The 23,412-nt window shown below is 52.4% G+C and overlaps 1 protein-coding gene and 1 long non-coding RNA gene across 9 annotated transcripts in view; one reads left to right on the top strand and one right to left on the bottom strand.

Annotated features, from left to right (window-relative positions):
• Klhl29 (kelch like family member 29) overlaps positions 1 to 23,412 on the bottom strand; it is a 282,109-nt gene that overhangs the window by 138,062 nt on the left and 120,635 nt on the right. The window contains exons 1-2 of one of the 8 annotated variants that reach the window (XM_026391432.2): positions 23,190 to 23,277; positions 2,269 to 2,425 (exon numbers count right to left, since the gene is read on the bottom strand). The exons of 3 other annotated variants lie outside the window; for them this stretch is intronic. Coding sequence is in view for 1 of the 5 variants with exons in the window: in XM_026391222.2 (XP_026247007.2) it covers positions 22,712 to 22,978 (267 nt within the window). In the remaining 4 variants the exon portion in view is untranslated. Of the gene's footprint in view, positions 1 to 2,268; positions 2,426 to 22,267; positions 22,325 to 22,711; positions 22,979 to 23,189; positions 23,278 to 23,412 lie in introns of those variants that run through there. 4 more of the 8 variants (XM_077791874.1, XM_026391358.2, XM_026391222.2 and 1 more) reach the window with 4 other exon arrangements.
• On the top strand, positions 533 to 8,369 carry LOC113184913 (uncharacterized). Its single transcript, XR_003301078.2, has 3 exons — positions 533 to 731; positions 2,793 to 2,861; positions 3,761 to 8,369. It is a non-coding gene; the product is annotated as an uncharacterized LOC113184913 (long non-coding RNA).

Raw genomic sequence — 23,412 nt, 5'->3', positions numbered from 1 at the left:
AGGGTTTGATCATTTAGATGAGAATTAGCCAGAGTTATCATTATGAATAACCATGGTTGGCTCCTTCCGATTCCTTGTTCTTGTGGCTCCATGGAGGATGGAGACCCTGAAATTGGAGCCCTGTGTCCCGACAGTCCTGCAAACCCTGGATCAAAGTCTTTGGAGCTGAATTTTGCAGTTACTTCCCTCCTCCAAGTGGGCCTCCCAGTGGCTCGGGGCTGCCTCGCAGACATGCCTGATTATTCTGAATCTTGCAGAATTGACTAATTCAACGAGCTCCCGCTTCACAGGAAATGGTGTTCGTCAGTGACCCAAGCTGATGAATGAATCCTACCCGGTGCCTGGAGCCAGACCCAGCAGCAAGAGCTGCAAAGAAGAAAGACTGATGCGTGCTCTCTATTTGGCTGCCAAAATGCTCTTGCAATTTGCTTTCTTCTAGACAAGAGTCTATTCAAAAGTCTATTTGGAAACATTAGGGAACGGCCGTCACATGGCCGGCAGATCATACTGCCTGTGACAGGATATTATCTTCCTTGGGAGAGACTCGACCGCTCTTTTATTTCACCAAGTAACTAGCGTCTGGGCTGATGGCTGCAGAATTGCTCGCAGGGCTGGGGACATTAAAATCCCTGTCCAGAGCAAATGCGGAACCGACAGCCACTTCAGCACGCAGGATTTGTGGAACCATCGCCCGCATTAAGTGCTAGCATCCAGCTTTCGTCTGCTCTCTGGTGAGACCTGGGGGGGCTTCTTGCTGATCCAAATCTCTGCCTGGGAAATCACAACTTCTGACTTCCTCTTCTGAGACCCTACCTCCTTGCGTGGGGAATTCACACCCGCCTTTCCCACCCACGCAAATCCTTAGGCATGCCCTTGAGTTAATTCACGTTTGCTAAATCACAGCAAGTGCAATGACTACGTCCTTCCCCATCGTGACCCAGCTCAGTGCTAGACACTGAGGGGCAAGTACGAACAGGGCACGGCTGGTTCCTGCCTTCGGGGACCCAGCTGCTCAGGAGGACAGTGCACAGGGATCAATATAGGGTACGAGGAACATGGAGCTGCTGGGGAGGGAGCAGCCAGTGTGGCTGGAGTAGGCAGGGAGGGTCAGGGTGGCTCTGGAGCCCTAAGGCTGTGCAGCTTCCTGAGGCTGCATTAATTTTAGAGAGGAGATTGTGTTTAGTGAGAGGAAATGCAGAGGGAGGGAAGTCCCAGCTCTGGGGCCAGGCATGCAGCGTGCAGAGACATCTCCCTTCCACAGAGGAAGCGTCCCCACCCCTCCCAAACTGTCATTTTGGCTTTGGGAACCAAAGACCCACACTGCTTGTAGGGGCTTCCTCTAGGAGGAGCAGTGAGTCCCAGGGGAAGAGTGCTTTGGGCCACTTGGGAGACAGACTTTTGTCCCCTGTCTTGGCCATGAGCCTCTTGTTTTGCCCACACTCTTGCTGACCTCAGTACCCAGTGCCAGGCTGTCTCGAGACCACAGGGGCTTCTTTGTCTTTGTGTCTATCTTGATGTACTTGCTTCACATTTTCATTGTCTTGATTCCATGTCCGTGTTTTTAATTTAATTAAAAAAAAAAAAAAAAGGCAGCCCAGACCAGAGGGCAGCCTGTTGCGAGGCTGCGTGCTTTGTCACCACCCAAGCATGCAAACGAGGCAGCCTCTGTTGACAAGTTCACATCTCCAGTGCAGAGCTGGCTGTTTGAACAGCTTGTGTGCAGTAATTGAAACATAGATTTTTGTTGCCTTTCTGTTTATTTTTAGATTAACCAAGCAGGGATACTTTGCTTCCAGGCTGCCACTTCCACCCCTGACGAGCAGCCTGGGACCGCGGGCCCCAGGCACACCAGCAGGAATCAGCACCGTTTCCTTGGGTCCTCCCTTCCCGGACTGTCCTGCCTCCACCTGGCTCTGAACAAGGGGGACCTTTGCCATGACCCCCAGGGCCCAAGACAGGGAAGCTGAGGGAAGCAGGCTGCTCCCCAGTTTCTGGGTTTTGGGAGACTTCCCTCTCCCCACCTGCGGGACCCTCAGGGCAGCCCGGGAGGCAGGCTGGGCAGTCATCAGCTACCCCTTCCACCGCAGGGACAACCCAGCCAGTGAGCGCCAGAGCGGAGGTGAGCCAGAGCCTAGATCTCCATTCCTGGGGCTGGGGGCCCCAACAAACAAGGGCCAATGGCTCAGAGATTCCAGCAGGGCCAGTTTTCTATTTTGGACACTTGACCCCATCATGGTTGCCTCAGCCTAGACGGGTGGGTGGTGCTACCTTGATGAACTAGCCCCTGGGTCTCAGTGGCTTCGGCAATGACATTGCTTTCGTTCTTGCTGTTTGTGCACAGCTGGTCAAAGGCAGTCCTGCTCCTGGGCATTCTCTCTTCAAGACCCCAGCTGCCGGCGTGGTCACCCCCGGGCACTGCTGGCCACTGTGGAAAGGGAAACTAGGCTTAGGGGCTCACACACTGATTCCTAAGGATTTCCCTTGGAATGGGTGCCCATCCCTTCTGCCCTCATGTCACTGGTGAAAGTGTGTCCCGTGGCGACACCTAACTTTGAACATATAGGGAAGAGAGACCCTATCAGGTGCCCAGAAGGAGAAATGGTTTAGGGGAGAAGAGGGAGGTGTGTGTGTGTGTGTGTGTGTGTGTGTGTGTGTGTGTGTTTGTGTGTGTCTTTCAGGATCCCTGAGCTGGGCCGAACCCTCCTCTGAACTCTGTGGTACCCGCCAGCTCAGCAATCGGCACACTCTCTTGACATTATGTCATTATGTCATTTTTATCTTCAACCCCACAGGCTGGCAGCTTCTTTAAGGCCTCATCCGAGACTCTTGGGCAACAAGAACATGGCATTTGACCTTCTGCTGTAAGTGAGTGGATCCTCCTCCAAGAAGCCTTCCTGGTGTCCCCAGGCCCCCATCCCTTCCAGCCCTCATCCTGCAGGCTCCTGTGTGCCTGATCACATACCAAGCTCGGAAAACACAGCACTAGCCAACCCCACGGTTTCCTGGGTGGAAGTCCTACTCACAGCCGTCAGTCACATCCACTTCCCACAGACACTTGTGCGGTCCTGGCTACACAGAGTTCAGCCCCAGGGTTCTCCCCAGGGAACAGGGGAGGGAGCCCTCTGGAGGACTGGGAGGACAGGTCAGGGCCTCCGAATGAGAGCGGTGAATAGGCCAGGTCTCGGCCCCAGCAGCCCCTGGGAGAGCGGGGGAGATGACCATCTGTTCTGGCTCAGCCCAGCCCAGTCTGCAGGCACAAGCTGTCCATTTACAGAGGGCGGGCCCCGTGGCGGGCCCACAGCAGGACTGATCCCACTGTCTGGGGTTCCACAAAGAGTGCTGCAGAGATCTGACCTCGGGTGGGAGGGAGGAGGGGAGACCAGATAAAGCCATGTCCCCTGCCTGGGGCTGGGGGGACTCTGGTGTCAGATGCCAGCCTGGTACCATTGGAGGTCCTTCTGGGCTAGGATAAAAGGAGCTCAGTGTTCCTCCTGTCACAGGAGGGGACCAGCCTGGATTCTTTTCTCTGGTCACACAGGAAGTGACCCATGCCCAGGAGCAGCATGCCAGGCCTCCCCACTGTGCTGTGCCAGGACTTCCTGGCCTTAAAGAAGGCGCCTGGTGGATTCCGCTGTGATCAGAGAAGACACCCTCCCTTTTCTTGCCATGGTGCTGGGCCATCCTATGAACCCTGACATTCATTTAATCTGCATGATGACTCTAGGAGGCAGCTCTTATGGTGACGATCTCTATTTTCCAGATGGTGAAACTGAGGCACAGAAAGGTCAAGCAACTTGCCCAAAGTCACCCAGCTAGAAAGTGGTAGAGACAGAATTTGGGTCTGGGCCACGTGGCTCTCGAGTCCCGCTCTCGCCTGCCACCACCATCTCTGCTGCTTCTGCTCTCTGCTGTGTCTCAGCTCAGACAGTCCTTGACCTCTTGGGGAGCTCAGCACAGACCGAGTGAGTGAATGAACACCGAGACCCACCGCAGCGTAGTTCCCGAGCCCAGCTTCACTCACACAGGGGGAGAATGCTGGACTGGCCTTCTGTTGCCCTGCTACCTGCCATGCCCACCAGGCTGCCCACTTGTGGTGGGGGCAGCAATAGTTCAGAATGAATTCTCCCTGGGTTTTCAAGTGGTTCCTTTTGCCGGTGGCTCTCAGGGAGGGTTAGGTGGGGCTGGTTGGGCAAATCAGCTCCTTCTGAACGTGGTCAAGACCCACATGTGGTGTGGCCAGGCTCCCACTCTCCCTGTCCAGCACCTCCACAGAGTCCCGGAGAGTCTAGAGGGGCCCAGAGCCGAGCCCACCCCACCAGCACAGGGTGGGCAGACTCGACAGGCTCCTGCGGCCCCAAGCATCCAATCTGCAACGTATCAGCACCAGGAGCGCCAGGAGGGACTGCCCCCCACCCAGGAGCGCACATATCCGCAATGCAATTCCTTCGAGGAAAATTACTCAAGCAGCCATTTATTAAAACACAACTGCTCCCGAGGAGCCTTTCGGCAGTGGAAATACCAAATAGCTTTGAAGCTCCAGCCGTCCCCGAAACCAATGAAGCAGGCTTCTAGGCACTATCTGACTTTTAATCTGCTTGTTCTTTCCCCATCTGGAAGGTCTAATGAAATGTTACACTATGAGGAACACGGAAATAAGGAACTTCAGAGGTGAGGGACATACATTTAATTTCTTGCCTTGGCCTGTTATTTGCATAAACCTCAAGTGGGGGAAAGAGAAGAAAAATGGCCGTGTCTGAGCCTCCCGGGGGCAGGGCGTGGGGCTTGGAGGGTGACTGCACCTAGCACGCTGCCCAGGGAGGGGCCCTGCATCTCATCTCTGAGGCAGAGAAGACTGGAGCTCCCGTGTCCGTGTCCTCCTCTTCCTTGGGGACCATAGCTGGACAACTTGATGGAGTCCTTTGGTTCCACCAGGGGCCATGTTCTTGTCAGTGTGCACAGAATGGGTGCACACGCGACTTGGATCCTTCCAAGCCTGCCTGGTTAGAGCAGGGGTGTCCTCTTCACCCTGTCTTTTCCCTGCCTGCCTCAAGGACGACACCACGGAAAGAGCCTTGGTCCCTGTTGGGCTCTCGGAGGGAGCCCAGCTCTTTCCCATTGGGCCACCCCAAACTGTAAACTGAGAAAGACAGAAGCTCCTATTTTGGATGAAGCCATTACAATTTGGGATTCTTTGCTCCAGAGTTAGCCTACCCTGATTTAGGCAATCTTAATTTTTTAGATGAGGAAATACAGACCAAGAGTTGAAAGTGACTTGCCCCAGGTCACAATGACCCTAGATCCATCCAACAGGGTACTGTCTGACCCTAGGTCCATCCAAGAGAGTATTATCTGAGCCTAGATCCATCCAAGAGAGCACTGTCTGAGCCTAGATCCATCTAAGAGGGTACTGTCTGAGCCTAGATCCATCCAAGAGGGTATTGTCTGAGCTTAGATCCATCCAAGAGAGCACTGTCTGAGCCTAGATCCATCCAAGAGAGCACTGTCTGAGCCTAGATCCATCCAAGAGAGCACTGTCTGAGCCTAGATTCATCCAAGAGAGCACTGTCTGAGTGGTAACTAGACATGGTTCCTCCAAGGTGCAAAGCTCAGGCAGCTGTTCTGAGTCCATCTTCCAGGTTCAACTCCTCAGGTCCTAACAACTTATATCTTGGCGAGGTGAGGATTCAGGAGGGAAATTGTCACCACAGGATGGGGTTTTTCCCTGCCTCCTTCCTGGGGAGAGAATCAAGAGGGACACTGATTCCCAGGGGACTGCCTCCTTCCAAATGCTGACAAGCCCTAAGAACAGCACGTGCTTTGCAGAAAAGGTCAGGTCCAGAAAGCAGGAGACTCAGCAATTCCCTGAATAGCCCAACCCTGAGTGCAGGCCGCCTCCATCAGAACTCACAGGCTCCACGGAAAATGAACAAGAGTCCAGCAGAGAGAGCCAGAGACCCAGGAGGAGGGCCTCCCGTCAGACCTGGGGACAGCCAACGGGCTAATCCCTGCATGGACTGCGCCCTCTCATCCGCAGAAGCCGCCCCGGGCATCCAATCTTCCAGTCGGGCGGGTCTAATGGGATTGAAATAAGTCCTCTAAATGCCCAGCTCATTTTTGTTCCTTAATAAACACATGCATAGAGAAAGAAGCAATTAAAGCAAGGATGAGGAAAGGAACAACCAAGGAAGAAAGATGATTGCCAAACTCTGAGAGGCTGTTTTAGACAAGAGATGACAGGGATGGAAAAGAAAACACTGCCCTGGTTCCCTGCCTGAGCCCTTGGACGCCTTACTGCTGCCTCCCAAGACCACGGTGTAGGACAATATCATACCAGGCAGTCTGTGCCCCAGCCCCTCCCAGGATGAATTCTTCAGTTTGCGAGTCAGTTCCAGCAGCCGACCACCGTGGTCACCGCCAGAAACAGGAGCTTCTGGAAGATGTTTCCAGGCTCTGGATGGGGGGCCAAAATCCACAAATCCTTTTGCACGAAAAGAAGGCACCAGTCCTTTGGCTTGGACCTTTTTCCTTTGGTGTGTGTGTGTGTGTGTGTGTGTGTGTGTTTGGTTGTGGCTTTAATTTTTTACAAGTCTGATGTGTCTTCAATTGTAAATGGCTTGAGTAAGAAGGGTGGGTGTGCTATTCCTGAAACCAGGAACCCAGGAGAGCTGCGACCTCAGTCACCCAGAAGTATTAACTGTTACTGACCAGCTCCTACTGTCTGGCTAAAAAGGGGATGAACAGAGCTGCTGTCTGACTCACACGCAGCCCACCAGCCAGGCCTGCCTGGCACTCAACTTTGTGCCAGGGGCTGGGAGGGGCTGCACAGGTGCGCTTGGCCAAACACTGCCCTTGAGGGCTGGACCATCCTCAAGGGGACATTGGACCACAGACAGTCATCGGCTTCTGCTGAGCAGGGGTGTGAGTCCCCTGAGATCTGGGGCCTGGTTCCCCCATCTTGCCTTCCCTGAAGCTGGGTGGAAAGATTTCCATCTTTCAACCATTGGCTCCCCGCCCCTCTCCCCCCCATTGGTTCACTCCTCATCATTAACACACCAAATGCTGTCGAGCACCTGATTGGATACTTTGCCAAGCACATGGTCAATTACTGACAGAAGAAAAGGGTGAGAAAGAGCCAACAGAATCCAGTTGTGAAATCGGTGGCCTGTCTGATATCCATCACCCTTTCATTTGATGATAGGATCTCCCCCATGTGGACCCATGCGATATGGCTGGGGGGTTCTGACCCACCAATAGGGCAAGGACATGACCAGTTCAGACAAGTCAGTGTGTTCTGTCCCCCTGGACAAAATGAGGGATCCAAACAGATCCAGATCCCTGGGATCTGATAGGAACTCAGAAAACTTTCCTGAACGGTCTGCTCTGTGGCAGAAGAGAACAGAAAGAGCCGGAAATGAGAAGATAGGGCTGGGGGGCTGGTGTGACCACCCGCGGAAGTAGGGAATGCAGAAAAGGATGTAGGTTCCAGAAGAAAATGGAAGATTTGTTTTTGGGTATAGGGAAGTCGAGGCAGGAGGACGTCAGGACAAACGTTTCATGGGAAGCTGGGAGTTGGACACACGAGGTTTTGGAATCATTGGGGTTGAGTGGAGAATCAGTCAAAGTAAGGAAAAAGTAAGGCGAGGCTCGAACTGTGCAGAATACGACCATGAAGACGCTGGAAGAAGAGGAAAACGAGAGGCAACGCACCCGGGAAGGATTCAGGAAGAGGCAGTTGAGGACAGTGCGGTGTCATGGCTAGGATCATCCATAAAGGCCTCGTTTTTCTCATGTACAGAGAAGTTTTTGAGATAAAGATATTATATCTCTCAATGTCCAATCTTAAACAGAACAAAAATATTTCAGCCATTTAAAAGACAAAATACTCTGAAGCAAAATTCGCAAAATGCTGAATAGAATGTGACGTCACAGAGACACCCGGGCTGTCCAACAGCTTGGTCCCCAGGACCGAAGGAGTCAGGGTCCCGATACTCCTGGGCCTCGGGCTGCTGTGCTTTCTAAGTGTGTAAGCGACTTAGAGTTTAGCAGGTGTCACCTCTGATCAGCTTCACTCGGATCTGAATATGGTTTTTTCCCTCTGAGTCTCATGTTGGAATCTGACTGCGACTGTGGCAGCGTTGGGAGGTGGAGCCTTTAAGGTTGTGCCTTCCTTCCCTGTGGGACCAGACTCCTTACCTCGGGAACAGGCTGTTATAAAGCAAGTCTGAGCCCTGTATTTTGTCTCTTCTGCTTATCTACCATGCAGTGACACAGACGCCCTCACCAGAAGCTGAGAAAACACCAGTGCCATCCTCTTGGACTTTTCCTACCTCCAGAATCATGAGCCAAAATAAACCTCATTTCTTTATCAATTACCTAGTCTCTGGTATTTTGTTAAAGCATCAGAAAATGGGCCAGGACAAGCTTCTAGCAAGAGTTTCTTACTGTTATTATCCTTCCCAGCCCTTCTCCTTACCCCTGCCAGGTCAGAAATTTGCAGAATTTATAACCCAGATCATCAATCTTACAGTCAATTTGCGCTTTTTTTAAAAAAAATAAATTAAAAGAACAATTCTGAATTAAAGTCTGAGAAATGGTGAAGATAGAAGAGGATTTGGGGTGTATGCATGTGGGGTTCCCTACTTATGCTGTCAATCTTTCAGAGGTATTATCTGCTCTTTTCTCAATCTGGGCTCTGAAACTTTGGGAGATTTGACTCTAGATCGGTGAGCAAGGTGGAAAAGGCAGTGCCCAGATAATCTTGCCACCGAGGGCCTCTTATTTTGAAAGAGAGAAATGATACAAATTGTCCCCTTGTCACAAATTCTGAGGACCAACTCTATACTAGAGGTAGCCTGGCTGCAGCCCAGACAAGTAACACAATGTCCCCCTTCACAACCAAAGATCATTCCTCATGTTCACCCTCCTCACAGCCATGAACACACCCTCTTAGTATCTGAAATACACATTTCAGTTGTGCTCCAGCCTCCTGCATGCCAGAGAGCACCTGGGATCTGGATAGCAAGGAGTTGACAAAGGGTGACAGATAATTTCCTTGCTGAGGGTCTAGGTCAACTGCTTTTAGATATCTAGGTAAAGATACACAGAACAGCAGTGGACCAAGTGGAATCAGGAATCCAACTTTGCACCAAGGTCACTGGGCCTCCTTGCAGGTGAAGCTGACGGCTTGCATCTTTCTCAAAGTGGGGTTCCAGGCCCAGCAGCTGCCGCAGCAGCAGCTCTTGAGAGGTGGTTAGCAATGCAGAGTCCGCGGGGCCGTGCTTCCTTCCCCACTCCACCATTCTGTTTCAGGACGGCCAAAAGACTCCTGGGCCGGGCATGGTGGCACACGCCTGTAATCCCAGGGGCTCAGGATGCTGGAAGCAGGAGGATCGCGAGTTCAAAGCCAGTCTCAGCAACGGCAAGGTGCTAAGCAACTCAGTGAGACCCTGTCTCTAAATAAAATAGAAAATAGGGCTGGGGGTGTGGCTCAGTGTTTGAGTGACCCCAAGTTCAATCCCTGGTGCCCCCCCCCAAAAAAAAGGGGGTGGGGGAAAGACTCCTGGGCCAGGTGTTGGAAGAAACCTGGGTTTTAGCCTTGTTCTGTCACGACTGGTGGTGTGAATTTGGAGGTGTCATTTCTCCTCTCTAGCCTCTGTTGGCCCCAGTGTCACATGCCCAGAGGGTATCAGAATTGTAGCTTCTTGCAAGCAGCCAAACTCCAAATGCCCCAGACCTCAGCCAAGAGCCTATGAAGCAACCCTTCCCAAATGCTCAGCCGAGACCTCCTGCTTCCTTCAGCCCCACAGTTCTGTGCTCCAAATTTGGCCCACAGCTGACTCCTGGTGTATCATATGGCTGTGTTTCTGTATTCTGAGGCTAATGCAGCTGCCATGCTGCTGGCTGCGAGTGGCTCAACGGGACGCCTGCTCTGGGTCTGCTGGAGACGTCTGACTGTGTTCCACAGAACAGGTTGTCCTGTTCTGTGGTCCAGTGCCCGGTTCTGCCCACTGCAGGAACTTACAGCACAAACCCCATCAAGGAATGACACTGGCTCCTGCCTGAAACCCCAGCCACTTGGGAGGTGGAGGCAGGGGGATCCAAAATTCAAGAGCCGCCTGGGAACTTTGGCAAGACCCATCCCAGAATAAAATAAAGAGCTGGGGCTCAGTGGTGGAGTGTTTGCCTAGGGTGTGCCAGGCTCTGGGTTCAACCCCCAGCTTTTCAAGGAAAACAAAAAAGAAGTCCCTTGTCCTTCCCAAAGGCCTGTAAATGCCTTTTCCTTCTCCATAGTGGCATGATTGTGTGGCGGTACCATGGGGAAGGCACGTCGGGAGAGCAGACCCCTCCTTGAAGGCCAGAGCCTCCAGGAGGCTGCAGCGTTTGCTCATGGGAGTGGTGGCAGCAGCAGTCACCAGCTGAACCTGAGAGCCACCTACAGCTCTAAGAGGAAGCTCAGAACAAAGACAAAAGCAGAGATTCTGAGGCCAGATCGCAGGAAGGTGACACCAGAGGTGGACTGGTGTGGGACAGGAGCACCGTCCGAACAAGCCTCTGTGGAGAACAGAGACAGAAGGAACCAGCCTGGTGTAGCTCAGCCGTGCTTTCCCCAGAGCAGGGAGAAGGGTGGTGTGTGGGGTGGTGTGGTGTGTGTGTGTGTGTGTGCGCGCGCGCTCTTTTTCACAATTTCATTAGGTAAGAGGAGAAGCAAGAGATTTGTCTGAGAACGTCACTGTCTTTCCGTACCGTGTGTGTGGCATGTATTGATTGACACCAGCCTTGGGGTAAACAGTGTGCAGTCCTTTCCAGAACACGGGCGCAGGCATTTTAGACAGGTCCTCTTTGTTCTCCTAAAGGCCTGAATGCCATAAACCTTGATGGAGTGATATTGGGACTCAAAAATCAGGTTTTGTTTTGCCAACACAAAGGCCACCCAGCCCCCTTCAGCCTGCTGCCCCCAAGGCCTGCCTTCCTCTGTGCAAAGCGCTACCCCCGGTGAGGGGCAAGGTCGTTCATTCAAAGAACACAACAAACATGGGCCCCACGTGAAGGTGGCAGAGCAGCCTCTTTTAACCCCTCCACCCTGTGCTCAACGGGGCCCAGCATGGCTCTGACAGCACGGGTACCCGGCTCCCTGCTGTGACAAGTGCCCGTGTGTCACTCTGAATTACAGGCCAAGAGCCAACCCACCCTGACAGCCAGGCTGCCATCCATAGAATGTGCTCTAATTTCTGCAGCTCTGAGCCCCTTGGGTCTCGAGGACAGGGTCACCCCAATTATGATGCTGGGAGTTGCCGGAGCGATAAAGCAAGATTCACCCCTCGGTCGTCAGGTGGAGGCCAGCCGCTGCCTGAGAGCCAACAAGAGGAAATCACATTAACCAGTGGAGTGACTGTGCCTTTGTCTCGACAAAAGGACCCTGGGCATTCAGGAAGGACACTTGTCACTGAAAGGGGCGTCACTCGGATTCCAAGAAAGGGATCGGCACTCAGAGACAGCCTCTTTTCTAAACCTTTGTCTTAAGGATCAGACACTAAATCCTTGGCCCGACAGGGCACATGATGCCAAATTTTATAGGGGGCCGGAAGGCAGGCTCAAGACGTGGATCTTCACTGGGGTGGAATATATATATGGGGAATGTCACCATCCTAGCCATTTTAAACGTTCATGTCAGGGGCACTCAATCCCGGGCACAGTTCTCAATACCGGGCAACCATCACCGTTACCCATTTCTGGAGACTTTGCATCTTCTGGAGCTGAATGTCCTCGCTTAGTAGACTGTCCCTCCCTCCCTCCCCAGGCCCTGGCCACCACCACTCTGCTCCCATCTCCATGAATTTGATTTTTCCACGTGCCCCATGTCAGTGAGATCAGACAACATTTTTCCTGCTTATGTCACTTTAGCCTAAGGTCACACGGGTCATTTCTGTTATGATGTTTATCCATGAATATTTATCCTTCCCTGCTGAGGCGGGATGATATTCCGAGGTGTCTCTGTGCCACGTGCGTTTATCCATCCATTCCTATATTGATGGAAAACCGGCTCTTTCTCCCTATTGGCTTCTCGGATGGGTGCACCAATCTCAGAGTGGCTTTGAGTTTCACACTGATTTAAAGCTCAGCCCCTCTGGTGGGAGGAGACCCCACTTCAACCCCTCGAGGCTTGACTCTGACGTCTTAAGCGGCAGGCCAGGGCGGGGTCTCAGGGGAAGACTGGGAGGTACCTTATGCACCAGGCCCAGCTCAGGACCGAAGGGATTACAGGGGCTGTCCTGTCCTTTCCTGGCTTTAGCCACACTTCTTAGTGCCCCTTCTCCCACTAAAGAGGCAAGACCACAGGAAGACCAGAACAGGCCCCGGTGCCCAGTTTATCTGCTTAGACTGCACTTTTTTTTCTTTCTCTTTTTAAATAATTAATTTTATGGAGGTATAATCTGTATAAGGTGACTGTTCAGATCTGGAGCACAGTTGATGAGTTCTAACAAACATATGTACCCACCACCCCGATTAAGAAAGATACAGACTGTTTCCAGAAGGTTCCTTTGTGCCAGACTGCATTTCCATAGCCTCTCTTATAGCTGGCTGATGGCGCTGCAGTTCCCAAGGGCTGAAGGGCTGAAGAAACCTGTTGGCGGTTCAAAGCTGTGAAATCCAAGATGCCTTCATCTCCAAGTTAGCCACAAAAGACACTTTTTAATTTCTACTTCTGCAACTGATTAGCCACCCACAGTAGCCTGGCAAGGGAAGGCTTGAAGCCCTGGATCCCAAAGCAGATGAGGTGACCTCAGCTCCACTCAGTAACTCAAAACACATTTACTCTACAAGTTGGGCTCAAACTCTCTTTCTGGGCCACGCCTGGGGCTGGGAAATGCCCTGGAAAAAAAAAGGGGGTAAAGAAGTGGTTCCTAAAGGTAAGAGGTTCTGTGCAGCAGGGGAGATTCTGAGCAGAATAGAAGGGAGAACAACATCCAGGCTGGAACACAAGTTAGCATCTTGGGATGCCTCAAAGAAACCCGTGCTCTGGCTGAGGCTGATAAACAAGGTGTCTTGGAGATGGGGTTTCCAGCTGGCCATTTAAAAAGCACGCACAAGATTTCGACAGAAGACTGGGGAGACATGGTGTGTCAAGAAAGACACTAGGAATAAGAACAATGATTTCCCGAATGCCTATCAAGTATCAGGCATTGGGCTAGATGTTGTGGGTACACGGCTTTGTTGAATCCACAGGGGATGCTGATGATGTGGACCCGACAGAGAAGTCCTACTAGCACAGTGTGGCCAGTGACATCCCAGGTTCAGAAAGCCTCACACCTGGGTTTGACCTGAGGTCTGGATGGTGGCCAAGTCCCATTCCATGTTGTCCTGTGTACCGTACTGGGGGGAGAAGTGCGCTAAAACGGAAGAATTAGGTGCTGTCCAGTGGGGAAGTGGAAGGGTCTTATGGCTATCCTGGTGGCATTCCAAAAACTGAGGTCTTTCAGTGACGGGTGCTTTCTCAGTTTGTTCAAATTTTAATTAAAATAGCAGGAGCAGTATTATACACCCAAAAAGACCTTTGAAAATGCTGCCTTGTGTACACACAGATTTCTCTTTTCTTTAATGCCCTAGGAAAATCTCATGTATTTAAAATAAAGTTAATTAGGAAAATTGTTTTTTTTTTCTCCTAAAAGCAGTCTTATTTATATAAAATAGCCTAAACTAGGTTCACAAAGGTTGAAAGCAGAGTTGGTTTGTAGTTAGTATCCTGACTGCCCATGAGTGTGGACAGCGGGTGATCAAAAGGAGATTCTGTTCTTTCCATTTCTGTAAATGCCCTCAATTCTTATCTATACAGCTGGCCTCTCGAGACAGGGGAGTCCTCAGACTATCACACACGTTGTCTCCTTTGCCTTTACCCAGCCAGGCCCAAACGCACCTCCCCACAGGGAGCACCCAGGTCTCTCTGGCTACTACCTGCTGGCCAGGGCACAGGTACCCAAGAGGGACACAGAAGCTGTGCCCATGCTCGGGACTCCCTGGCCTGCTGCCTAACTCCTGGGAGAAGCTCACATATTCTCTGACACCAAAGGCCACGTGTCCTGCTGGGCGGGGAGCTTCAAGTCTCCTTAGTACCCTGGCCCAGAACCTGCTGACTGGCTCCCCAAAGTGGGGGGAACCCCAGCCCCCTTTTTAAGTGAGTTTTCATTTTCCTACTCTCTTGAAAGGAGCTCTCTGGAAGATGGATACCCCTGGATCCAAGGGTCCACATCACCCCACGGACACTGGAATGGCCAGTGGGCAGCCACAGCAGAAGGGACAGCATTGTACACATGTGTGTGCCACCGCACCCACACCCATGTGCCCTCTTACACACTCACCCTACACACACTCACGTACACACACGGTTTCTCTGCCGCCTTTGGACAGCCATGCCTGCGGCGGGTGTTTGTCTTCTGCCCAAGTATCTCCAAACCACTCTGTGCCTGGGAAGGACTGGCCGCTGGTTGGCAGAAAACCTCCTGAGCTGCCAGAAGACCTGCCATGTAGCACCTCGCTTCCTGGGCTCAGGGGTCTCTGAGCTGCAGACACAGAGAGGGGCCCTCCCTTGCTCCCGGGACCTTCTCACTGCCAGCTGGGTCCCGCCTCTGCCCACGTGCACACACAGCTGCAGGGCTGTCTCCCTTCTCAGCAAAAGTTCAGCTCTCTGCAGTTGGCACCTGGAACCAGGCCAACGCTCCTCTTTCCCTCCCAGGGCTCCTCCATTTGCAAAGGCCTACGCAAACAGCCTCCCAGCCCAGAGCCTCCTCCCTGAGCAGGGGTGGGATGGCTGACACTGGGCACACGCCTCCTTCTGCTTCTCGGGGCCACCCACAGAACCTCTAGACTTGTTGGGCTTCCCTGCCCCCAGGCCTCAGTTCCAAATTAAGATGATCCTATGGTCTCGTCACTACTGTGGCTCATTCTTGAAAGGAGAGTCTCATTCAGCCTTGAAAGAAAATGAAATGGAGATTTGAACATTGGAACGAGACCGAGGCTAACCCTGGTGATGTGATCCCTCCAACACCCGCTGGCAATGGCCTGGGTCTCGCCCGGGGCGCAGGAAGCAGCTTGTGACACAGAGGGTGTGTGGGCCCGCCACATGCTGCGCAGGCTCCCCAGTCTCCGTTCCGCTGTGAGCCAAGCACACCGCAACCCGAGTTACTCTGCCTGCCTGCCTGCCAGGGAGCCGCTGCTCTCTGGGTTCTGCAGGCGGAGGCCATTACAGGGAGCTAATAGGGTTTTAAATTTGTTTTTAAATTTTATAATGCAATTGATCAAATTCAGTGTCTGAGCACAGCACTCCTGTTCAGACCAGGAGGCACATGCCACACTGGCCCTGGTCGACTCCACCCTACTCCAAAGGAAAGGTTAACCCTTCAGCTAAGTACCCGGCTTACCAAATGGAACGGCTTCTGGCCTGTTTTGTCACCTTGCTGAGGTCCCTTTTTGGGGTGCTACCAGGGAGTCACCATGACTTGGTTCTGTCAGGTCCACGTCTGTTATGGGACATGGGGAAATGCCCCTGCAGAAAAGTGAAGGTGAACAGCACAGCCCGGGGATGAGGGACGCCCGTGAGCTCATTTCTGCTATTTTTTTCCCCAGAAGGATTTCCTTTAAGGACGTGTTCGGCTGAACTTAGGATCATTATTGTAACTTGGGATCAGTTGCTGCCAAATTGGAAATAAGTGAGATTTATGGGACCTCAGCTTTGTGAAGAATGTCTCGGGTGTCAGGACTTGTACCAGATCGTCCCTATAGCCAACTGCAGTCCTTTCTATTTCCTTTCTATTAAGCTTTAATGAGTGTCCTCAGTTCTAGGGAAAGTTCCGGAACAGTTATTGCTGGCTAGTGAAATCTTATTGGTCCCAGAGCAGGCTGCAATAAAGCAGCTCTTTCCTGGTGGCTTTGATGGCAGGGCCTTCAGCTCACTAGAGCCATAGAGCCCCAGTGTTGAAGGGTCCCTTGCCTGGCACCATCTGGAAGAACACCATGGCTGGCTTTTGTCCTGATGAGGGACGGCAGTGTTGAGCCTCAGGATAAGACAGGCCTGAGTTTGTCTGCTTGTGCAATATCCAAGGCAAAAAGCCCAACACACACGTTTTTAGTTCAGAGAGCCCCCAGTGGCTGGGCTTTGGCCCCAGAGGTCTGGCTCCCATGTGTCCATGGCATTGGGTCACAACTTATAGGAGGTTTGTCTGTACTGGTAACAAGGAGCAGAAAGGCTTTCAGCCAGGCTTCTACCGGGTCCTGAGACAGTCCCAGCTCTTTCTGCACCTCACTGAGCATCCTGGTGGCAATCTGTACATTACACTTGTTCAAATGAACAGACCCCAGATAGAAAATCCCCCCTTCTTAGAAGCCACACACCCAGTGAAACACTTTGTACTAAACTCTTGGGGGACTTTTGCCGATGCCTGTGCCTTTCCAGACAGAGCTCAGTGCCCTGTCTGCATAGCTTCAGACCTCTGACTTCTAACTTCCTGCCAGAAAAGCAGAGGTGGCCCTGGCTCCCAGAGCAGATTCAGAAACAGATGCTAAGAACTGGGCCCAGGTGGGCAGCTGAGCGGGCAGGGCAGGGCTGGGCGGGGCCGAGGGAAGGGCTTCTTAAGGTGATGGGAATCTTTTTGTATTCTAGGGCTCACTGGCTTCCAACTTGCTGCTTACTGCATTGAAAAATATTCCACACGATGGAGGAACTATTTTCCAAAACAAAATGCTAGTATTCATCAGGAGGCGCGGGCTGTGCAGTGTGAACAATTCACTTTCGTTAAGTACCATATGGCCGCTGGTAGGAAAACGCTAACATGTTTCAACAGTACAGCTGGGGTAGGGCTCCTTTATTCACCGTGCAGATGGCTCTAATTGACATCTCTCCTAAAACAGGTCTCCAGCATTTCTGCAGGATCATTAGAGTAATTAGTTATTAAATACCATCACCACTTTTAGAGAGGGGGTCTGATCTTTGGCAACATTCCACTGCGATGGAACTGACAGGCTGGGTGGGAGGCAGAGCCTGGGGAGGGTCCACGGCAGGGCATGCTAGTTCCTCGTCTCAGTGGCAAAGGCAGAGGAGGACAAGCCTATGCTAATTCCTGAACAACTCCCTGGAGAGAGCCCTGGCGGCCAAAGAGCTCTGCACCAGGGTTCCGGAGCTGGTTCAGCCTCTTAGCTGTGTGACCACCTGAGGTCCTTGATCACCCAGCCTTGATTTGTTCATCCCTTAAACGGGGAAACAGCCACAGCCCTCAGTGCTCTGCAGGGTTGGGGTTACGCAGTCAGGAGCACACGGAAAAGGGCCAGGTCTATGCTCTGCGGTGAACTGGTCCTGAGAGTTATTTGAGGTCCAGCTTAACCCATGCTCACCACTTGGGTAAGAGACAGGCAGTGGCCTCTCAGGACTTGGACACACCTGAGATGCAGTGCCTGGGATGTGACAAATGAGCCTTCCTTATACTGTGACCAGAGCCCAGTCTGCAAATGCTGGCTACCCAGGTGGCCTCAGGAGGCTGTCCTGATGGACAGGCCCAGAGGTCAGTTTAGGAATGGGAGGCCTGGCCCAGACTCCATGACCCCAGAATCAGGCTCCCAGGTGGTGCTAGTCCAAGCTAGACACTGTGTGTCTCTAGATTAGAACTACACTGTTCCTGAAACTGGGCCCTGACGATGGTCAAGATATACAAGAAAACAGCTCCAACATCTGCCCTTACTCTCAAGTGTGCTCATCCTGAGCCTATGCTTGGGGGCGATAACATTGGAGGGACGAGAAGGGGAGGAAAATGAGCAGACTGACCCCTTTCTCATGGGTCAAACATACAGGGATTCTGCAAAACCACATGGTGGTGTCCACAGTGGTAGCATGAACCCTAAAGCCATTTGAGACTAAAAGGAGCTCTCCACCCTAGTTCTATGTACTTGGGTCCCTGATCCAGCCACAGGGGATCCAAAATCCATATGTTAGGTATTTATCTCCCAACAGTGGTGGGAGGAGGGGATGTATTGGAAGGTGTTGAGGTTACAAGGGCTCCACCCTCTCAAATGGATTAATGTCATCGTGAGACAAGGAGGTCACTGAGTGAGCGAGCTCCTGGAAAAAGATGGGTTTCGCTCCCTCCCCTCTCTCTTGCATGCTTTTTGCTCCGGTGCCTTCTGCCATGGGATGATATGGCAAGTGCCAGCACCTCGGCATTTGACTTTTCAGTCTCTGGAATCTTAAGAATTAAATTTCTATTGTTTACCAAACAACCAGTCTGTGGTGTTTTGTTATATCAGCACAAAACAAACTAAGACACTAGGTATTAACTCCAAAGAAAAGTTCTTAGAGACAACAGGCAGGCACGGGTTAGAGGCCCATGGGAATCACGTCCACATCAGACACTTTGAGGTCCACTCAGTCACTCCAAGGCTCAAGTACCTGCCCTGCCTCAGCCAGCCTGCAGACTCAGCTCTCCCTGAATATTCTGGTTACCACACCACACTTGCAGACAGCCCTTTCTCAGTGGTCAACGACAGCACTGCAAATCACACTACTTTTGCAGAAAAGGATGGTCTGGGGATGCGCGCCCCTAGGATTTCTTCCAGAAAGTAAATACATGTATCCAGGGGTAATACGGTTTAGGAAATAGCCTTCACTTCAAGCTCATTCCCCATTGATTGAGGGTTAATAGCATGGCATTATTAGTTTAATTTCACAGTCTAATCAGTTTCCTGCTTTATTGATCGAAGGACTTGGAGCAATTGTAATTTTGTGAGGCTGAAAGGCAAAACTGTCAGCTAAGGAAATAAAGCCAGGTGACTCTCTGAACTCAGGGGCCACACAAGGGAGCCCCTGGCCTCGTCTTCCAAACAGCTCACTTGACACGGGCCATGACACTCAGAGGCCCCCTCTGTCTCCCGCAGGTGAACCTCAGGAGGGCCCGGTGTGTCCCAATCTCATGCAGTGAGCCACTAACCAGTTCTGGAAATGAAGACCAGCCTTGGAAACAGCACTTTGCCCCCGTGACACTCAAGACACCCAAAGACACCTCCAGTGCCATTCCGAGCCCCCAACTAGCCCGGGGCCTCATTGTTAAACACCCTCTGTCAGCAGGGCCCCATCTGTGCAATGGAAAAAAAAAAAATTTTGTCACTTTTTCAAATCAGAATAGAAACAATTTTTAGTCTATAATTATCATTTCTTTTCTCAACAGACAAATGTTTCCTTTTAAATTGTAGGGCGGAAAAGCAAAGAACAACATTTTAAACCAAAAAGAAAGACTAAAATTAATTTCCTCTTTACAGAAAAATAAAGTACAACAGCTCTAAGAAGCCAGCTCTTTCTTTTTCCAAAAGAGCAACAAAGGCAGCATTGTATTCATGGCCACGGTTAATGTCCATTTTTGAGAAGCCAGTCCTGGAGAGACAGTAGTGACGGGGTGTGCGGACAAGTTTCTGGAGTCAAGTGGGCCTGCGGCACAGAGGCCTGGCACCCCTTTCTCCCAGAGGGGCCTGCTCCACTCTTGGTGTCTGAGTTCACTTTGTATCAACCACTGAGGCCCTCAGAGCCGGCTTGGGATTTATGGTCCTGGGGCTCAGACTCAAGGCCTGGGCTCTATGGAACCTCGGGATGTGAGTTCACCAACGGGGCCCTCAGTTTCCTCCTCTCTACAATGGGAGTGCTACTGGTTTTACAAGGTTGCTGTGGGCTATTCTGTAGCTCCAAAGCATTGAACAGTGCTGCCGCTCTCACCAGTCGGGACTAAGCAGCTTTTGTCTCAGCAGCCTCTGAGAGCCACTCAGATGCTCTCTAGGCCACAGAGAGCCTGCTAGCAGGCCACGGAGTTGCCGACACATGCGTGCACAGGACCGGGTGGCACCCCAGCGCCTGCCCTCAGCCACTACTTGATGAACCAAGGGCCACCTCCAGGGGTGTGCTCGGGGGACTCCTCTGTACCACGGGAGGCATAAGCGTGAGCCAACCTTGGAAGAGAGGAGAAATGGGTCCTATTTAAGGAGCTGAAAGAAGTTCTGTGTGGCTGGTGCCAAGTCTACTCAGGCGATGAAGCAGAAGGCAGGAAGGAAGCAAGTTTGCTCTGGGTGAGGAGCGTCCAAGGCCTGGGAGTCCAAAGGAGAGTGGTTTCAGAACAGGCCGACCAAGGTCCAAGGCCCCATCCCCGCTCCCGGTCTCCAGGCTCCTCCCCAGGGAAGAAGGCATCACACATGTCCGCAAAGGCACCGTGTGCGTGGTCACTGCTAATCTGACTGGCGTAGACCTCAGCATAAAACCCTGCAGGGACTCCCCAGTACCCAGAGCTGTGCTGGTAAGTGTTTAACGCCTGGCTTGGTGGCTGGGCCCCGGGAGACGGAATCAAAAACACCCAGACCCTGATGAGCAGTGCTCGCCAGACTCGGCTGTATAGATCCTCCCGCTGCAACCATTTTCACGATGCCACCAAACGTGGGACTGGAAAGAGACACTAACAACAGGCTCCCGATGCTGGGCCGGGCCAGTCCCAGCCCCCGCTCATCTCACCTGAGCGGTTCACCTGTGAACTGGGGGATGAAGATGCTGCTGTGAACCTGTTGTTGCTGCTGCTCTATGATCAGGAGACCCCACGATGTTCTGCTGGGCAGAGAGCAGGGTGACTGGCCATCAGATCACCACGCTCCTCTGTCTCTGCTCTGATCATCAGACACCTCCCCTGACACTCGTGGTTTTTCACACCTAGTGCTACCTGGCACCCTCCGGGCTGACCTCCCGTGTCCCTGCAGAGCCCTCTGCACCAGCCTCATGCCTCTTCTAGGTTCCTGGGTACAGTGTGGATTGTCCCTCTTTCCAGCTGAGTGAAAATCTCGAAGCCCCTCTGCTGCCCTCGGCAGTCCCTGGCCGCACCTGTGTGTCCCTCAAGGTTGGTCCCTGTATCTCCTCCTCTATGACTTCTCCTGGGCATGTCCTGGCCACCCTGCATCTGTGGGTGATGCACTACTAAGTGCACATGGGCATGCCCCAGACTCATTGCACACTCTGTGCACCTTCCTGGTAGAAGGACGACTCCAGAACTTTCTAGACTCCTCATGAGGAGCTCACAATTCAAGATTCTTCCTGACTTGTCTTTCCTACAGGCCTTTCCCTGCCTTTCAAGGAAGCAGAGGAGGGCAAGCTTTAGTGTCCAATATCTGTGCTTCCAAGGACAAAATGGCCCAGGGCCCAAGGATCATGGAGACGTCACTTGCCATGGTCAGGCCAGGCCAGAACCATGGCGAAGTTGCACTGGGAGGGAGCTTTGTGCTGGCCCCAGGCTGCAGTCAGACTTTGGGGCCGAGACACTGATCACTGTACTGAGCCCAACAGGTGGAAAAGGCAACTGGGCATCCTGTGCACCTGATAGCTTTCTAAAAATAGCTGGCCGGTGGCTGGCTCTGCAGGATCTCTTTGGGTAGGGCAGGGGCTGGGGCTCATGGCTATTTGCCCACTAAGTTTCAGAGAAGGGAGGCAAGTCCTGGTTCCATACCTGACCCTTCCTAGACAAAGCCAATGCCCTGCCTCAGCTGGACATGCAAGACCCAGACAGGGTCCGGGTTCTGGCTGAGTGTCGATACCCCTTCAGCTCTGTCCCAAGCCTGGCTGGGAGGAACTGTCCATTGGCTGCTGGTCATGTGGGAGAGGAAAGGAGTTGGGGCCTGAGCAGATGCCAGAGGGCCCTGGGCACAGCTCCTTCTTGGCCAAGGGACCCGAGTACACAGACATTCTTCTCAGACCAAGGCTCTGACAGCATTGAACAGAAATGTCACGGTCTGTAGCCACGTGGTGGAGCAGAAAACAAGAAAAGAGGAAATAGATCTTCTGGGCCAAGCCCCAAAAGTCGCCTTTGCCCTCCCGACCATGCAGCCTCGGGACAAGCAGTGGGCCACGGAACAAAGGGAAAGTTCTTCTCTTCCAGGCACAGGCCTGGCCCTAGCCGGTATCCTCAGAGCCTGGGTCGTCTTTGTTTTTTTTTTCTTTTTCCTCCCTCCTACGTGTCTAGGCAGGAATACTTAGCTCCCAGCACCTTGAAGTCATGCCTTTGGCCTCCCTTCCCGGCACCAGCACCATGGCTTACCTGGGTTGCTCAACTGGCTCAGAGAAATCGTTTAAAAATAAATCACATTAATCAAAAGCCACAGTCTGTATTCTTATGAGCCAGAATGTCATCAAATTCTGGAGATCACTCAGACACCCAGCTGAGAACCAACGTCTAAGAGAGTTTGGATAAACAGTTACAGGAAGAAAACCTACTTTCAAGTAAGATCTCCAGCAAACGTCGGTGGCCTCCCTTCCCACTTAGAGCAAGACTCCCATTCTGCTGAGAAGAGAACTGCAAGGCTTTTGTTTTCCGCAACATTTTTATACCAAATGCCCTCCTCTCCCTGCGAAGTCCTTCAGCAACTTTTGGACTTTTAAACCCGGCTTTCTTATTAGAGACTTGGAAAGAACACACAGCACTGCTTGTCCCCAAAGGGCTGGCGAAGGCAGTGAAGAGAACCCACGGAGACAGGGAGGTCCCCCCTGCCGCCTGGTCCTTCCACTGTCCCCAGCCCCTCTCTGAACTGAAGACCACAAACACCTGTGCACACATTCCTCCTGGGACTGGGCCGAGATCATGTTGCTGAAATGTGACGCTCTGCTCCCTCCTGCCAGCCATGTGGCCACCCTGGCACCAGTGCCCACACAGTCACCCACCCGTGAGCTGCGAACATCCGTCACCATGACTTGCAGCTGCTTCTCTCCTCGGCACCTCTGGAGTCCAGGGCAGGTCGGCACAGCATCGCCTCCTGAGCCTTCTTCAGCACTCGGAGCCAGGGAGGAAGGCCCCGTGGGGACCGCGCCCCTGACATCTCTTCTGCCCTCCCTCCAGCTCTGGGTTTGGTGTAGTGGAAAGCGATGCAGACGAGAGCTGGGCACTTGGGGCAGGGCGGGCTCTGACACTTTCCAGCACAGACCCAACATGCCACCTCCCCCTGAGCTTGGCCTTCCCTCATCGGCCTCAAAGGGGTGGTTGGGGATCAAAAAAAAGCCCCGGATGGGGAGGAGCTGCAGAAAAGTCAATCTTGTAACAAATCCATTCTTGTTACAGAGCCACACCGAGGTGTCCAGGCAAGCCCCCAAAAGAGGCACGAGCCTGCCCCACGGACCTTCTCTTTATAAGATAAGTACTTACTTCAAGCTTCCGGCTTCCTCTTTGGTAAAAGGAATTGTAGAAGCGTGCCAGGCCCGAGCAGGACAAACAGTGAATAATCGCTTAGAAGAGAAGCCTGTTGAAATGAGACTTTGCTGGGGACAAGGTCGGCTGGCAGGCTTGGCCTATAAATCACTATGCTCTCCTTGGCGTATTGGCTCTGCAGAGATGAACTTGGCTGGACTCGGACGTTTCATAGCTCCTA

The sequence above is a fragment of the Urocitellus parryii genome, chromosome 12 (assembly GCF_045843805.1).
Source record: "Urocitellus parryii isolate mUroPar1 chromosome 12, mUroPar1.hap1, whole genome shotgun sequence".
NCBI lineage: Eukaryota > Metazoa > Chordata > Mammalia > Rodentia > Sciuridae > Urocitellus > Urocitellus parryii.
The sequence above is the reverse complement of the archived record's forward strand: the minus strand, read 5'-3'. Positions and strand labels throughout refer to the sequence as shown.